General features: G+C 40.6%; 1 protein-coding gene across 1 annotated transcript in view; it reads left to right on the plus strand.

The window, feature by feature from the left end:
* The window catches only part of SCG3 (secretogranin III), a gene marked incomplete at its 5' end in the record, with an annotated part of 30,908 nt that overhangs the window by 8,224 nt on the left and 9,933 nt on the right, over positions 1-12,751 (plus strand). The window contains 2 exons of the mRNA XM_009330993.1: positions 315-494; positions 2,429-2,545. Coding sequence (XP_009329268.1) covers positions 315-494; positions 2,429-2,545 — 297 coding nt within the window. The remainder of the gene's footprint in view (positions 1-314; positions 495-2,428; positions 2,546-12,751) is intronic.

A 12,751-nucleotide genomic window follows, 5' to 3' on the forward strand; every position in this document is an offset into this window, starting at 1 on the left:
CTAATCATTTTGACTCACTTGCCAAACGGTACAAGTAGACCAACACACTGCTTTGCTTTAGGGAATAATTGGTTCAATCTGGAAACTAAAGGTGTTCTTAAAGAAATTCCACCAGATAGATAGAAAAACGAATCGTGGGTTACTTTGAGCTTTAAGCCAGATGCCAAACTGAAATAACTTTGAGAAAATAGTACGGTCTTCACCTCGTAATTAGGAAAATGTTGACATAAGATTATGATGCTATTTATTGCTCTGTTAACTCTATCACCAAAAGCAATGTGCTTATAGATATTATTTTTTTATGTCTTTTGTGGAGACACCAAGCAAAGCTGATCAGGATAGTTTCATTAATGGAGAGATTGATGATACACTGGATAACACATGGTCACCATCTAATATCTTGGAAAGAAGAAATGAGCTGCCTTCTGAAGATAATTTCGAAGACCTCCAATATTTTCCAAACTTTTACGCACTATTAAAAAGTCTTAACTCAGGTGAGCTCATCATGTGTTTACAGGAACATTTAGGAAAAAAAATTAGAAAATTAAGATTCTCTCTGTTTTTTCCTACTCCTTTCCCTTCCCGTCCCCACAGCTTCCCTAGTTGCAAGAGACCATGTGCTTTAAAAATGTTCTCTAAGATGCATAGCAAAAACTAATTTGATGAGTGAGTATGGCAAAACATTGGGGGGAGCAGCACTCAGAATTGCAAACTGTGTGACCTAGGTAGCCCTCCCCACCTTGTGCTGCAGGATTCAGGAGTCCTGAATTCTTTTCATTCCCATAAGGGCATGATGAAAAACTGGCAAATTGTTTTCTCCAGAGGTCTTTCCAGTAACATCCGTGTCTTCTAAGCCAACAGAGATACGAGTAAGCCACAGCAGAATCCTCACAGTGATGGTACCAGTAAATGAGTCTGAGCCTCCCAGCCTTTTCACAAACCACAGGTTTGCTGTTTATTGCAATGAAAGCTCTCCACATCTCTTCCTATTCCGGTGCTAGACATCATTGCCTTCCAGTTATTGCAGGCAAGATAGTGGCACCTCGCCACAGCCCCTTTGTCAGCACACTCTACCACACACCCACTCTCACTCTCTGCAGCCAGCATATCTTCTGCTCTCTCCAGCACAGTCAGCAACAATTTATTCTGTAGATTCCTCGTCCTGCAGGAGCCTTAATCTTGCTTCAAACTGTCCCCATAAACACCTGAGTGGAGAGCTAGCGTGAAAAACCTGAGGGCATATTTTTGCTCAAGTCCAATCGACAAACTTCGTATTCTTCTTTCTGTTCTTTTCATTTTCCTGTGGTAGTTTTGCATGCTAGTTCTTTGCCTTTTTTCTACTCACAAAGCAGAAAGGCGTGTTGGGTTTAACAGGTTATCAAGCAGATAGAATGAAGTCCCACTGGCTGCACATCTCTGCTTTGTCTCCCTCTTTAAGCTGTTCACCCGCCGGCTTGTATCAGGCTGGAGGAGAGGGGATTCAATTGCAATCTACAGATGTGTGTTAAATTGCAGGCAGCATTAAAAATCCTGTTCAGCAGCTCTCCAAAGGGGCTGGCCCTCTGCCAAGGCTGGGAGTATGTTTCTGACTGTCCCTGTCTGACAGTGCCCCTGGCTCTCTTGGGTCCTTTGGTGACAACCTGGGGTGCGGGAAGAGCTTGTGTAGCTGTGTGATGGGGGAGTTTCATGCTGCTAATGCAGAAATAGTAATATTGTTCAGCAGATAAACACAGTGGAAAAAGAAAGCTAAGAAGCAGTGATCGTGAAGTTGGTCAGAGATACGTATGGGCAAGCAAGATGGATTTTTATGATGAAAAATCATTGTTCGTATCCTATTCTGAAGTCAGGATCCTCCCAACCGTGTCATATTATGTTTCCCCAGTACCTGAATCATGGTTGTGTGCACGGTAGCAATCTCATTTGAGACACTTTATATTTTTGTCATTGAACCCATGGATCTTGTAGGAGAAAGGATCTCTGAGCTATCTTCCTCATACAGAGCCAGACTGGTCTACTAAGTAGTTCACAGACAAATAAAAGAAAAAGACAGAGACTGTAGAAAAATCTGCCTATATCTGCCCTCTGACCAGCAATTCGAACTCTGTCAAGTCACTTCATCTCAGTGTCTTTAGTGTTCTTATCTGTAAAATGGAATTAATACCATTTGCCTTCCATAACATAGACCTTCAAGACAAAAAGCTATCAAGAAGAACCAAACCCTGAAGGTTTAAAGTATATTCAGCTGTACTTTGCAGGAGCAGTTTAAAGGGAAACATATATAGGAGTTCTCTTTGCTAATCCAGCACAGCATTTTCTTTTTAGTGAGTAGGTCATTTTTTATGCATGAAGTTGGTGCAGAGTTTGCGGAACTGAGCTTTTCCGAGTTGCCTGAAGTCTTTGACTAGTTTTGCTTTATCCCCTCACACAGAGACGGAGGCAAAAGAGAAAGAGACCTTGATAACTATCATGAAAACCCTGATTGATTTTGTGAAGATGATGGTAAAATATGGAACAATCACACCAGAAGAAGGAGTTTCCTATCTGGGTGAGAGTACATACTTTATGCAACAGTGCTATTAATGCTATGTTCTTACTCTACCAACAGTGATAATCATATTCTCATCTTCCTTGCTCTTATGAGTCCTGTTTGAGACTTGTTCATTCAAAATGTTAAAGCTGCACTTCTAAATGATCAGTCATTCATTATAGCAATGTTGAATTCCATGCTGCTTTAATATTTCCATCTAATGAAGGAAAGGGTTTTTATCAGATATGTGTTTAGAGGATTATTCCACTTTCACACCTGTGAAGCGCATTTGATTTCAATGGCTTTATGTCGGGGGAAGATTACTGTTTTGCTCAGTTATATTGAGGTGGATCAGGTACCTGCTTTTTCCGAAAAGAGCCCAGCACTTCAGCACCTTTAATCTGTCATCCGTAAGTAGCTAGAGTAGACGGGACCTAATGCTATGGTCTTCTACCAAGCAACACTCCTTCCATCTATGGAAAGCGTTACATCTTGGCACAGGAGCAGTTTTTCAGGCACCATTTTAGAGGATCTAAATGGATCATTTTGATCTGCACAGATCAAAATCTGTGCAGATTTTGTAAAATTGTTATAATTTCCTGAAGAGGGATTTTGGAACAGCCTGGTTTTGGTTTTTTGCTTTGTTTTGTTTTCTCACACACCTCTCCCGGCTTTTACAAACTCTTTTATATTAACTGTTGATAGCCTTTCTAGTTAAACAAGCAGAGCTACAGAAGAAGGGCTTGTCTGCATAAGCTCTGCACAACCCTTTCATTTTTCTGAAGTCGTCCTGGTCTGGGTTAACCTGAAAAGTTTTTGTTTACATCAGGGCAATTTCTCAGCTTAATAAATCTGCCTGTCACAGAGAAAGGACTGGCAATGATCTTTCATGATTTCTGCTGGCTTGTTTGATATGGACCGTTGCAGATACATGATTGATTGATGCAACTGTAACTGTACGGATTGATTATCAATTACTTGGCTACAAAAAATCCAGTGGATCATGATTCACATTCAGTGCATGATTGCACCTCCTCTCTAAAGAATTCATTATATATCTGACCAAGATTATCCCTTTATTTTCTGTGAGAAGTCCTTGAATTTTGGAATATTTGGACAACTTCTGCTACAGTTCAGCTCTCTATTTCTCCAGCTGCCTGTACATTTAAAGAAAGATGCGCATAAAGAAATGGCCGATTACAAGCACAGTGGTTTCAGTGTCATTCTGCAAATGAAGATAATATGGCTTGAGCAGATACTGCCCTCGCTGATAGTGTTGTGCCAAAACTTAATAGGCTAAATTCATCCCTGACGCAAGACCACTCAGATAATGGAATTACACTAAGGATGCATTTTTCCTGCTAAAATTCAGGGCAGTTGTTCACATTGGCTTTACTTTGAGTAAATAAATACTGTAACCTTGGAAACAAATTGCCATGATGACATAGTACAGAGGGCAGGGATTAGGTTAAGAGTTTCAGAGGTCTGATGTAGTCTGGATTTAAAGTAAGACTATCAACTGATGTATCCAGACTCTGCCTTGCAAACGAGTGATTTATGCAGAGGTGGATTTTGTACTCCGTCAAAACAACTTACTGTAGTGGAAAAAGCTTTCTCATACGTCTCAAGTTGCTTCTGTGGTATTCTTTTTTTAGACTTGCTGTTGAGAAATTACTTTAAAGCTGACCTTCATTTTTTGAGCTAATATTCTCAAATATTCAAGACCAGCAAGCACAGGAGAATCTTAGCTTCTTGCAGTATCCATAGCATGGCAGCAGTTTTATTGCCACCCTTATTCAACCAGAAGTTACAACATAATATACCCAGTAGTACTTGAATAGGTACTGTGTTTCTTGGTGCAGTTTGGGTTAGGGGATTGATGCCCAGCTGTGTTTATTTATAGCGGATAAAGGAATTAGTATGAGCGTCTGTCAGAGAGAAGAAACAATTTAAAAAATTGGCAGCTTTTAGTTGTTCCCTCAGTCCAAAATCAGTGAGCAGATCCCATGCTAGTTGGTGGAAAATACCTACTGGGTCTGTGCAGATGGATTATATCTTTCCTCTGTTCTATTACAGTAGGAAACTGCCTAAATTACTTTTCCCCGCTCTGTGGCTGAAGCCATGCGTAAGCTATGTCCCTGAATTATACATTCAAAATAATAAATCATTTACTGAATCAAGTCACAAGCTTTTGTGCCTCTCACATGGATGCAGAGACGGTGAATTTGAAAGCATATACCAGTAACAGCTGGTTTGGGATTTGGAAACCTCAGCATTATGTCATCATCATTGTATCCTACTCTAGGGGAAAGTATCTTGCTGCTGCAGTGAATGATGTTATTAGGTTTAGCTTTAAGTTACAAAGGATCTAGCTGCAGTGTGGTGCAAGAAAAACACACATGCACACACATACAAATGCAAGGAAGAGGAAGTTCATGTTTTAATACACATATTCAATATTACGCAATACGTATTTAAAAGCTTTCCATATGCTAAATATAATCCGTAACACTGAACCCAGAAAGCCAAAACCAACGTATTCATATATAGGAAAGAGGAGAAAAAGTACTGCCTACCTTTTACAGTATGTATTCAGAAAAGTATATCTCTGGAAGCATTGAAGAGAGGCTGTAACTAACAGATAGAAAATGTGCGTTCAGCTGAAATGCATCCTATTTGATAATTGCCCTGCTGGTGGCAAAATGCCACTATCTTCTATCACTCTCTGCTTTCTTAACTATGAATGCTGTATTTTGATGTACTGGGAGCAAATTCTTCTGTGGAGTGAAAGCCTCAGGATATGTTTCTAGCCTGTTCAAAGCCTGTCTGCCCTCTGAAGACTGAAAGCTGTTTTAAAATCATTTTTTTGCAATTAAAAGAATGGACAAACCTTGTTGTTACAGAAAGCATAAGGTAATTAACCATATGACACAGGAGCACAGTTACACAGGTGGCTTGTGACTTAGATCCAGCTGTGGTATCAACTTACCCACCTGTGGGTTGGTTGTCAGCATCCAGCAAATGCTGCCCAAACGGCTGAACCCTCCTTCCTTGCCCCAACCTGCCAGAGGCACAGGCTGTTATCACTGAACAGGTTGAGTATTGGGAAGGGCTTAGGACAGTTATTGAATTAATGATTGCTCTTGGCAAGGGTGCAGTGACAGAGTGGAATGAAAGAGTTGGAATCTCTCCACATAATGACCAGTGGAAAGCAGCAAGAAGCTTTCAGAGAAGTTATGACTGATTCAGCATAAAATATTTCATTATTCATGGCATTCATACTGTTTCTGTTGCATAAATAGCTGATACTGAATTTTCCGTGCAGAACTGAAAGGACTATATACTTCATGGTGCTGAGTGCTTCAAGGGAGCAAGTGCTGTTCAAGCCAATAGCAAAACTCACTTTGATTTCAGCAGAGCAGAATAAGGAATGCATTGCATAGACACTTGTGCTGTTTGAATATTCGTTTGTGAATAATATCATACTTTCCTTCATTTTCCTTCTGTCTGTTGAGTAGTGTCATGGTGGAGATTCACTCTGATAGCTTTTCGATCAGAGCCATCTATCACAGACCAGATAAATATTAAGGAAAAGCTTCATCTGCACCACACAAAGAAGAGGAATTTTTTGTGTGCTGAGTGACTTTTCCTGCGTATGCCAGGCTATCTAGCTAATTTTAAAATGAAAGCATATCAGTCCACTACCATCCTGGTAAAAGCTCTATTTATAGTAATTATGTAAAGTAAACTATAGTTGTGTAATACATTTATTTTAATAATGTTGTTGTCAGCTTAGAAGCAGGAACAAATGGTTTCTGCATCATATGATCGGATACATTTGTAAATCATCTCCCACTAATAAAGACCAAAATAATGAGTGATTTTTAGAACCATTCTAGGAAATACTTGTGATCAGAGCCTAGTGGACCATAACAAATATAGAGCTTTCAGAAATGATAGGCAAATTCTGAAGAGGCACCAGTGTGTGTGTATGAATTCTTTTTACACAGTACATTGATTATATTCTCCTGCTTACAAGAGTAAATTTGTAGCAAATTTATCCATTGCCACCCCAACCAAAAGAAAGTTGTGTTATCCAATGAACTATTATCCTAGAAACGTAAATTAGTAATGTGCACATGGTATTCTTGTGTGGAGTTCTCATTTATTGGCTAGTACATGTAGGACAAACTTTTGCCATCAGTACTTCTCTATCTCACAGATATAGAGAAGCTTCACCGTGATCCTGCATATAATGCATATGTTATCGCATCTCATGATTGAGGTTGGTCATTTTGTTTTCAGTTTCTAAATCAGGGCTTCTGTATCTTCTACAACTGAACCACATTGGAGAAGAGAAAGAGGCAAAGCAGTGAGAAGAAAATTAAGTTTAAGCACTCTGTAGCTTTGCTCTTTCTGAGGAGGATCCCACTTTTCACCTCCTTGCAGTAGAGCATTTAGCTTACTGGAGCCACAGCGTACAACACACAGCCCACAGCAGACTGGTTGGGGAGCAAACCCCCCTTTAATTAGGAGGGAAAACAGAGAAATTGCTCCAGCTTCATCAGTATGCAGTGTTTGAGTCACAGCTGCCTCCTTCCATAGACCAAACCAAAGCCACCTCTCACACCGCCTCCCTTTGGCTCTGACTCACTGTCAGAATCCACACTCTCCCCCGTGACTGAGTAGGAGATTGTGTTGGTTAGAAATGGGCATGAACAGATGTCTCTGTTTACCTCTTCTGCCCCCTCATCGTTTGGTCTCCATGGACAATTGGAAAGAAGACCAAACTGCAAGACACACTAGCAGTAGGGAGGTGGATGGTTCATCGGTGAGCTATTGCCGAGGTATAGCAGCTCATTAGTTTGGTCCTTTTCTAAAGTTACTGTTGGGATATTGTTTTACTATAATATTCTCTCCTGGCCAGACTGAGGCTGCATGAAAAAAATCCAGGGGAAATAGAAGAGGTGGAAAGTCCCCTATGTTGATTTTGAACATGCCCCTGCCTCTCTGGGCTAAGGAATATGGAAGAGCTGTTCTGCCTCTTGCGTTCACGCTTGGTACCCTCAGCAGCTCCACTTCTGATGAGGGCAGAGCTCTGCAATTTCCCTGGCGTAGGCTAATGCATAGTAGACACAATCTGGCCTTTTCTCGGGAGAGGAGAACTTGATTGAATACTGTGACTAATCCCTGAAGTTCTCATCAGCACAGATGCTGCAGGCCAAAGGTCTGATCCTGATATTTGTTTAGTTAGGCGAGAGCAGGCACAAAGCCGAGAGCGTGAGGCAAAGAGCAGATCACAGCACAGACTGGCATCATCTTTCCCCTACTCACTGTCTCCAGAAGCAGATGCTCCCTCATGCAGACTGTGTGATTTGAAAGGGGTGAGGGAAGGTGCGGCTAAATCGGTGCCAGAGGCTGCAAGTGATAAATGGACAGTGTCGTGTGGACTTTTTGTTCTTTCCTTCGTTTTGACCTGGGAGATGAAGGGCAATGGCAGTATTTCATTCAGGGAACTGTTCATGCATAATACCTTCTTTTTCTTTTGTAATGTCCTTTTCTTCGAAGGGTTCTTTGTTGCTACGGTAGATTTTCTTCATAAGCATTAAAATCTTTAATCAATTTTCCCTATCTGAATTTCCCTTTGGTGATTTTCCTTGCCCAGTATTACTTATCATATGACCGATGCATACAGCTGCCAGTGGGAGTTATTTAATTTCAGGCAGCTCTCTTTTCTCTGCTATTTATTTTGTATCATCTGATGAACTAAGGTGACACAGATGCCAGTATACTGCACTGTTCTTAGGAAGATCAAGGACTCTCACATATCTGAAAAGCAGAAATCAGGGGTACCTCAGATGGGGGCAGTGGGCCGAATACTGAGGAGCAGCAGGGATGGTGTAAAGTATATATGAATAGTTAAACCCAAGATGACTTTGCATGGAGGTAAGACAAAAAGAGAGTGTGCAAAGCTCCCAGACAAGACTGGACTCTAGGACGTGTGTTGATCGCAGACCCCACTGCAACTTTATAGCTTTTCTTTCTGTAGCCTCATCCCATGCCGCATCCATGTCTGTCCCCATGCTACTTCTGCATTTGCACAAACACATGAATGGTTTTTTGCCCCCACTGCTTAGGTCTTATCTCCTATTTTTCCCCATTCAGACTCTCACTGCATAGAAAAAAAAAATGGGTAGCTATGGTGTGAAAAGTCTATGACAGCTAACCTCACAGTTCTTAAAAAACAGAACCACTACACACTACAGTAAAATGGGCATCACCTGAGGGTGACAATATGTGTGAGAGCATAGTATTTCCAGTATCCGTAGGTTCTAAATTTTCTCAGGTATCTTTTTGGGAGAGATCCAGTAGTTTTAGTGTTGCTAATTCTTTTTCCCACCACATTACATGACTATCAAATCATGTGTACAAGAATCAAAACGAATATATTACAGTTCATTCCTTTGCTTATCACTATCCGCCCTTTAAATTTGCAGCCATTTCTTGCAAATATATTGCCTCTTCTTCCATTTCCCTTTGCTGCCTCCTCTATGCTTTCCCAACTAGATAGTTTGTAAATCTCCATCGCCTCATAGTGTCTCTTTTGACGAGCATATTGCTTAGTTCCTGAAAATCTAGGTTTTGCATCCTACCAAGTGGTTTGTGTTTCTAAAGGAAGGAGGGCAATGCTTTGATGTTTTTCTCACTGTATTTAATAGCTGCATAAAAAAAATTACTTTCTGAATTCAGTATCTCTCTGTTGACAGCTGAGCACTGAGACCATAAGTTATGGTTTGAGATGATGATGTGGGTGCGGGGTAAAGAGGGTGTCACTGAACTTTCAAAACTAAGCTCCATCCCACTCCTGCAGTAGAGGCGGCTGTGTGCTGCTTCAGTCCCAAACCGTCGTGCTTATCAAGTGCATGCTACCAAAATACCTAAAATGCATGCACAGGCCGTGTGTAGCAGCCTCAGGACGGGAAGGGACTGCACCACACAGCTCTAGGAGACCTGGAGTAACGCAAAGGAAATGCCTGTAGAATATTGAAAGGATAAATCGAGAAATAGTCCGTGAGGTAGGGAATTTAATAAGGACACTAAAGGAGACTTGGTCAGAGCTTTGGTCACATCAAAACACCTCTATTTAATTGTGTTTTACTTTTTGAGTTGCTTTTAATCTGATTGCCAAGCGATACTGCTGCTGTTTTATTTCAAATCACTCTGACCATCTTGCCTGTAATCCATTTACAAGTGATGCCACTCCCTGGGCTTTGTCACCTGACATGTCATTCCTCATGGCAGCATGAGGCTTCAGACACACCATCATGACAAATCAGTCAAACGGGAATTTTCAAAAAGAAAATGCCATATCTTGACATGTAAGGCAGGGAGTTGGAAAGGAACAGGAGATTTGCAAGGCTGAGAGACCCATCTGTAATTCCACAATGGAGGGATTTCTCTTGTTCGTCACAGTTTAAGCAGTTTATGTGACATATGCATGCTATGTATAGGAGCTAACTAAAGGTCAAACTCTGCTTTTGGCTACATTGGTGAAAATCCACTGGATATTGACAGTTCTTGGACCTGCACTCATGAAAGCTAAAAGGTGGATTTGGCCAAGGAATTAATCAGGTACGCTATTCCCCACAGAATAGTCACAAGCAAATGCTGAGGCGTCCTGAGTTTTGTCACAGATGGAAAAAGGCCTTGCAAGCTCTTAAGGATCATCTGCTGCAGGAGGCGGAAGAGCCCTGGGAGAACTGTGCTTTTTTAATACCCGAAATATGTGCATCTCACACCAGCAGTCATCAGCGCAAAGCTTTCCGGCTGAAGCTGCTGTAGGGTATGAACTCATTAAGTCAACTCATTTTGTAGCTTTCGTTAAGATTGATTTCAGGTACCGTGATCATCCCTTTTTCTCCTTTAATAAACACAGCCTTTCTATGCTGTATGAAAACAGAACAGCAAAGCAGGTCTTTCTGCGGAAGTTTAATGACATGAAATCTCACTTCAGTCAATTTGACGAGGATAGAATGTGAAACTGCCTCCCGGGTGCAAGACAATTATGCAGATGAAAAACCCTTTGCAGGAAACTGTGCAAGCATCCGGAAAACACCGTGAATCTGTCTATCTATAGAGAAGGGTCCATTTCAGGCTGCCATTACCAATTCCGTTAAATACTCAGATGGGTACGTTAGTTTCTGCCTCTCTAATAAGAACAAAGTAATTTAATTTGTAGTATTTTTTCACATAGTAGCTTTTTCCATGGATTTAAAGGGTGTTACCGCAGTGCATTCTCCCGGAGTAAAGATAAGAATTCTGCTTTTATGCGATTCAGATTTTTGAATGCCCAACTCGAAGGACTTCAGAGTTTCAAAAGTGCTGGGAATTTGCATTTTCAGATGCAATTAATAGCATCTGTCGGTGTGTAGCGCCTGCAGAAACTGGGCCTCGGACGTCTCGGAATGCCTACTCAAAATAGGAGCTCTCCTGCAGCATGAATGCTTCAGTGACTCATCCCAGATCAAAGAGCAAGTTAGAAAGTGAGGCAAGGCAGAAAGCAGATCTTCTGACTCCTGGTGTCTGGTTTGAGAGATGAGATTATACTGCTCCGCGGAAAGCCGCCCGCCGGAGTGACCTATTTTACCGACGTAGGTCACTTCCATTAGCTCAGTAGTTATTGTTCTGTTGTTTTAATTAGTGCCATTTCAAATAAGTGGCCGGCTCTGTGGAAAGGTCAGTACCTTTCTGAACTCTTCCTCTGAAAAGATCACGTTGCTAGGGAAACGATACCGGAAAAGTAATCAATTCTTGTTAGACCTCCAAATACGACATGCAGTTGCTTAGCTGCTGGCCAGGCACATCTCAGTTGAGAAGATGACTCACTCCATCAGTGTAACTCAGAGCAAACATTGTTCAGCCCTGGCCTAGCCACATATGACAAGTACAAACATGTTTTGAAATAATACCAGCTGTTAAAGACGTTAGTTCTGGAGAGGAAAAAAGGACAATAAATCCTGTTCACAAAGAACTGGGATTCTCTGGTAACGTTCTCTTTACGATACATATGTAGGTACACCAGATAATCCCCATAAACACGAACAGGCTTACATAGTTAACTCCTCTCTGTCTCGCAGAAAATACAGCTGCTTATGAAATCTTGAGATTCGTGTCCATGTGCCATCCAGCTAGCAAGATAGCTTCAATATTTCTCCTGTAAAATTTAGTCCATATCTTTACTGACAAAATAAAGCTTTGAAAATGGAATATAGTTGTTACCATACCCAGTCTGGCTTTAGTGGCAAAGCTTGGATCATTAGTGGTCAACATCGCCATATTATACTATAGCTTCAGTATTTCTCCTGTAAAATTTAGTCCTTATTAAACGGCCTGTCACATAAACATGTCCATATCTTTACTGACAAAATAAAGCTTTGAAAATGGAATATAGTTGTTACCATACCCAGTCTGGCTTTAGTGGCAAAGCTTGGATCATTAGTGGTCAACATCGCCATATTATACTTCATATACATATGTAGCTGTTCAGTGCATATGGCTGGAAAACAATGCATATTACCATGTGCCTGTACTTGACAAAGTAGTAATAAATATGGTTTATTGCTCATATATTGAACCCAAATGAAATTGTTAGCCAAATGGAAAGACTCAGAGAAACTGTGGAATTCCTGATGGGATTTCTAGAAGTAACTGAATAATGGGGAAGTATAAATCCTATTGCCTTCAGTAGCACATGCTGCGTGTGGATACATGTACAACTTTTAAACCCTGCAGTCTGTCAACATAACAAAAACATTTGGAAATATTATCAGTATGCAGACATTTAAATCTAAAGATGTCTAAGCGGGTTACAAATCAATCTTGTGGAGTCTTGTTTTCTGCTAATACAAGCTTAGTGCAGCAGTGCCTAAATGCAGGCACTTCTAAGACAGAACATGAAAGGCACTTATGAATCAATGCACTTACATATGTGTGGCATTTTAAACATTTAAATACTCCCATTTATTTTAAAATACTATGTTTACACTTAAAATTAAGCCTAATTTAATAGATTTTGCTGGATTAAGGTCTAAAATCAGCGACATTTTTGCATTTGCATGAATTAGTGAAGGAGAATAATCTATTAATTTGAATTTACAAAGGCTTTTAAGTTCTTAGCTGTATAATCTTATCCTAAAAACTGTGCCTCTTGCAACAGAGAAATCT

Source organism: Pygoscelis adeliae, unplaced genomic scaffold (assembly GCF_000699105.1).
Source record: "Pygoscelis adeliae isolate BGI_AS28 unplaced genomic scaffold, ASM69910v1 Scaffold318, whole genome shotgun sequence".
NCBI lineage: Eukaryota > Metazoa > Chordata > Aves > Sphenisciformes > Spheniscidae > Pygoscelis > Pygoscelis adeliae.